Source organism: Benincasa hispida, chromosome 1 (assembly GCF_027475165.1).
Source record: "Benincasa hispida cultivar pf3 chromosome 1, pf3_genome.v1.1, whole genome shotgun sequence".
NCBI classification, from domain to species: Eukaryota; Viridiplantae; Streptophyta; class Magnoliopsida; order Cucurbitales; family Cucurbitaceae; genus Benincasa; species Benincasa hispida.
The window spans coordinates 58427402-58432356 of record NC_143478.1 but is presented as its reverse complement, the minus strand read 5'-3'; the positions used below and the strand labels follow the sequence as shown (position 1 = coordinate 58432356).

The window sequence follows — 4955 nt, the reverse complement described above, 5'->3', positions numbered from 1 at the left end:
ATATATAGGTACAGTCTTTACCTATATATACACAAAAAATACCTTTTTAATCATTTTTCTAAATAATTTACAAGTGTCAATTTTTTATTGTGTTAAGGGTGTACCACGAATGAGTGCATAAGTATTTTCTAATAATTATAAACCAGCGCCGGGATTAACGTCAAATCCATATCCCTGTCGGCAAAATAAGCTTTATTCACACACACACTTCATTTTCCTTACTTTTTCTTCCATTAATTGAACAGCTGCAATCTGGCATTCAACCATTGAAACGTGTCCATTAACCTCCACCACCACCCCTCTCTCCCGACTATTTGTCACCTTTTTTTACAAACCCGCAATATAATCATCGCAATCACCGACTGCCCGTTTATTCTGATCTATTTCCTTTTAGCTTTATCATCTACTGCACTTTTTTTTTTATCTCTTCTTCTCTTTCTTTCATTCATTCTTTTTCTTCTCCCGTCCATGAGGGAACCTGACCGGAGTTGTCGGACTGGAGCCGCCGCCGCCGCTACCTCGCGAAGGAGGCGCTGGATGGATTGGTTAATGGTGTTGGTTCTCATGTTTATGTATTTTGGTATATACTTAATTCACCCATTTAAGCGTTTTGTGGGGAGTGACATGATAGCCCATCTTAAATATCCTTTGATGACGGTCACTGTTCCCTTTTGGACTGTTCCTGTAAGTCACTACTCTTTTTTTATTCTTAATATCCAACTATAAATTCAGCCATTAACTTTAAGTATAAAGATGCTTAATTTCAGTATGCATTAGTAAATAAAAGCACCAACCATCATCTCAATTCAAGCATAGCAATTGAACATTTCATCGGTCACTGGTTGACTTAGATATATTTACTTTTCTAGGTTTCTAGTCTAGTTTTGATTTAGCCCACAGATACAATTTTATCATTGAAATTTGCATTTTTTTACTTTGTCGTCTAGTTCCAAGTATGCACTTTTGAGACTTTTAATCTCAATTTTTCATAATTCTTTGGTGCTAATATCTATTAATTAATTTAAATAAATTCTAAAGGTAATCAAATTGAAAACACAACTCAAATTTCATGGTTAAAATTGTAACATATTAAAATTTAGGGATGAAATTGAAATCAAACTCGAAATTTAAGAACTAAAAGTATATCATTTTGAAATTTAGTGATTATACCGAAAACCTAGAGTCTCTCCAAAAACCTACCGACCAAGGAGGTAGTTTTTCAAAGAATTAATAAATTTTTACAGCAAACTAATTATCTTAGTATATAAATGTTTAAATTCATCAACTTTTGATGTTTTTTCTTGAATAAAATGATTCATAGTTTAATTAACTTGACGTATCTATGGGTCGTATTTGTGTTCCTGCTTCTAATTATAAAGATATTTGGATTTAAATAAAACAAACTAAAAACAGATTAAATCCTTTTCATAGATACAGATGACATTGCATCCTTTTGAGAAAAAAAAGGAGTGGGCTGATCATTTGTAGTGTATTGCTTGGTGTTAGTTGTATGCAGTTGTGGTGCCAATTGCAATCTTTCTGTTGGTATATATGCGTAGAAGAGATGCCTATGATCTTCATGATGCCATTTTAGGTGATTATGCCTAAAAAACTGTTTTTTTTTTTTTTTTTTTTTTTTTTGTTTAAAGCTTTTTGTTTTCATTTAAGATTAATTCGTGGCTGAACTCCCAATATGGATCACTACAGGTATTCTCTTCTCTGTTCTAGTAACAGGAGTTCTCACTGAAACAACTAAGAATGCAGTTGGTTGGCCAAGGCCCGACTTCTTTTGGCGTTGCTTTCCCGATGGGATTGAAGTATGCGTATTCTTTCTTTACAAATGACTTAATAATAATTTTGATTGTTGTGACTATTTAGTTTTCGTGTCTTTTAACGTCGTTGTTAAGTAAACAATCAAATAACATGTCTATTGTATCATCTTTCTTATCTAGTCGTGTTGAGTGAACCAATAGATATTCATCTAGCAAGCAGGCCATGCCATCATTTAGTTCGTCCTTGTCTATATAAGCCACAATTCAAAATTAATAAGCTTTAGGAACAACACTACATAGGGACAAGTCTGAAGTTAACCCATTTGTGTCAAGATTTCTACTAAGGTAAAAGTGGGGGTTTAGTAGAAATATGTATCTAACGTGTGTTCTATATTGCTATAGCATCACTTATGATATGCTCATTTTTTCTTCCCCGTTGAGATTTAATCATAATTACATTTTAATGTTATTAATTTATTATCTTCTTAGGTTTACAATCGATTGGGAAATGTCGTTTGTCATGGGAAGAAAAGTTTCGTGTTGGATGGATACAAGAGTTTTCCCAGTGGTCATGCTTCATGTAGGCAAAAACATTGCACTTTTTTCTTCCATGAATTCCTAAAAGATTGGTCATGAAAATGTTAGGAAGGGTAGGGTGAAATCCAATTATTGTTTTTTTTTTTTTTTTTTTAATGGAATACTTGTTTCGGCTTCGTGGCTCTAATACCATGTTAGAAAAGTATGGACTTCTATATCAAAACCAATTTCCAAAAGAAGGAATAGCCCATATATCTTTTAAATATTGTAAAGTCTCATATCTTATGTTGAGGATCTCACATTTTAAAGCTTAAAGGGCCTCATACTCTTAATTATATACATGAGTTACTCTTCTCATTGCCAATTGGTTTTGATGGAATCTTAGGTTATCTAAGATAATATCAAAGCCCATAAAGCCTAGACCGGTATTCAATCCCCGCCTTTCAAAAAAAAAAAAAAAAAAAATTAAGATTCGATCTAAGAATTATAAACCTCAAAGATGTATCATCATTAGAGGGGTGATCGAGGATCTTAGGGAAGACGTTAGAATCAGATACATAGATTACTTCTATCAATTTTGAGATTGAATGGTTCTAAACACAATGAAAAATAATTGCTTTTGGAGAAAGTTTCTAAAAGAAAAATAAAATTGTTGATCTTTAGGGTCATTTGCTGGTCTTGGTTTTCTCTCATTATACTTATCAGGCAAGCTGAAAGTATTTGAGCATGGAGGTCATGTTGCAAAATTACTTTTGGTTCTCTTCCCTTTGTTGATTGCTTATGTTGTTGGGATCTTTATGGTGAATGACTATATGCATCATCCCCAAGATGTTTTCTTTGGTTCTCTCATGGGTATGTTACTTCTTACTATTCTTTATTTCTTGTCCCTTTATTTCATAGTCACATAAAAGTTAATTAAGACGTTAATTTAAACTAGTTCATTGATGGACTTCTATTATATCGTTTGTTTTCCTTTTCTGAAATAAATCGATTAATCAACATTTATATCTTTGTTAATATTTTGGTTTTAATTCTATTTCAGTGTTTTAAGGCACGAATATAGTACTATTTTAGTTGGTGCTCCACGAATTATAAAAGAGATAGGGATGAAATTGATGGATTCCATGTATATACATTAAAATAGTATGTTTGTGGATTGCTTTTTTGACAAAATACCAGAGGATAGTGGGATCATGAGACGGGATATCTCAATTAGGTTGATACATCCTTAAAATCTTCATCATAGCCCGATCCATGTAGTGATGCATTCATTCAAATCAGGAAGTAGGTTCGATATGTGCAATAGAATAGTATGTTTATTGAATATTAGAGGTGGGTAAATATCAATAGCAATATTATTACATTATTGTTCATTCTGCAAGGGGCATTCACGAGTTTCGTTGAGTTGGGTTTATAGTAATAGGTCTCTTGACTTGTTGATTAAGAAATTAACACACGACTCATCAAATAACTATTAATTTAAGTTGGGGTAAAAACAATTACTTCAAATGGAGGAAATTTTGCATAGGGACAAAACAATATACCAAATATTGGTTCTCTTTCCTTTATCAAGAACTATTGTTTTTGCAGGTCTTATAGTGGCTACACTTGTTTATTTACAGTTCTATCCATCACCATATCATCATGAAGGTAAAAATAAAACTCCTCTTTAAGCTTCTTTAATTTCTAAATTAAACCTTTTGAATGATGCGTCTTTGGTGTCTTTGGTTCCATGTAGACGTTTTCATCCCAACTTCAGCGCAATCTAGAACCAATGTTCAAACGAGCAACATTCCCACAAATGCTGTGGGAAGGTCGATGGACATTGAAGCCCCTGCCCCTCTCGAAAATACAGGGCAGTGACGAAAGCGAAAGGTTAAAAAAGTATCATTTTCTCAAGATTCAAATACTAAATCACCTTGAAGCAAAAGAGAAGAATAAGATTTAAATCTCAACCATCTGTTTTGTGTTCATTTGATTTATTTATTTAGGAAGAACTATATTAAAAAACTTCCTATGTATAGCTAGATCTACAAATCTCGGTTCATGTATATATGTGTATCTAGCGATTTACTATATATTTATGTATCTAAGGAATGGGGTTTTTCATGCACATAGTAATTAAATGCAATAAGCAAATTCCATATGGGGCAATCTTCCATCTTTCAATTAAGAATTTTCATGAAATATGATATTAAGAACAGTCTCAAGTCTGTAAACAGACTTGGGAAAACAACATTTATTTCTCACTAATCGCGTAACATATAAAGGATGATAAAATGGATGATAAAATGTGAGAAAGTAAGAATATGTGAATAGGAGTCTTATCTGTAAAATTCCTTCAAGAAGTCTAGAGTTTTTTTCTCCCGTGGATGTCGGCAATCAGTCGAATCACGTACATCTGCTTGCATCTTTCTCTCATCTCCTTCTCCTTCTTCGAGGGTCCATGCTTCATTTTCTAAATCATTTGTACAATCATCAAAGAACGATAGGCTATAGAGAATCATGAGGAAATAGAAAGAGCAGCAGAGAGTTTTTCGTTCTACGCCTAGTGCATGTCTCCATTAACTGAGGAAAAGAGGATAAAGTTTCTTCTAGTGATTTTACATCAGCTACGTGGCTCCTCTAAAACCATATTTGCACCTA

General features: G+C 33.0%; 1 protein-coding gene across 2 annotated transcripts; it reads left to right on the top strand.

The window, feature by feature from the left end:
• Nucleotides 1-278: 278 nt before the first annotated feature.
• On the top strand, nucleotides 279-4463 carry LOC120071648 (putative lipid phosphate phosphatase 3, chloroplastic). 2 transcript variants are annotated; one of them, XM_039024021.2, is made up of 7 exons: nucleotides 279-684; nucleotides 1507-1594; nucleotides 1708-1817; nucleotides 2262-2352; nucleotides 2973-3161; nucleotides 3900-3959; nucleotides 4048-4463. In XM_039024021.2, the coding sequence occupies exons 1-7, from the start codon at nucleotides 469-471 to the stop codon at nucleotides 4170-4172; spliced, it is 879 nt and encodes a 292-aa protein (XP_038879949.1). In that variant the 5' UTR covers nucleotides 279-468; the 3' UTR covers nucleotides 4173-4463. The 2 variants fall into 2 exon arrangements, with proteins under 2 accessions (XP_038879949.1, XP_090167311.1); XM_090311185.1 differs by lacking the exon at nucleotides 2973-3161 and having other exon boundaries at nucleotides 322-684; nucleotides 4048-4422.
• The last annotated feature ends 492 nt before the right edge of the window (nucleotides 4464-4955 follow it).

Coding starts and splice junctions, on each gene's coding strand:
- LOC120071648 (XM_039024021.2), top strand. CDS start 469: ATGAGGGAACCTGACCGGAGTTGTCGGACTGGAGCCGCCGCCGCCGCT. Junction 1,818..2,261: donor GCTTTCCCGATGGGATTGAA/GTATGCGTATTC, acceptor TTATCTTCTTAG/GTTTACAATCGATTGGGAAA. Junction 3,162..3,899: donor TTTCTTTGGTTCTCTCATGG/GTATGTTACTTC, acceptor TTGTTTTTGCAG/GTCTTATAGTGGCTACACTT.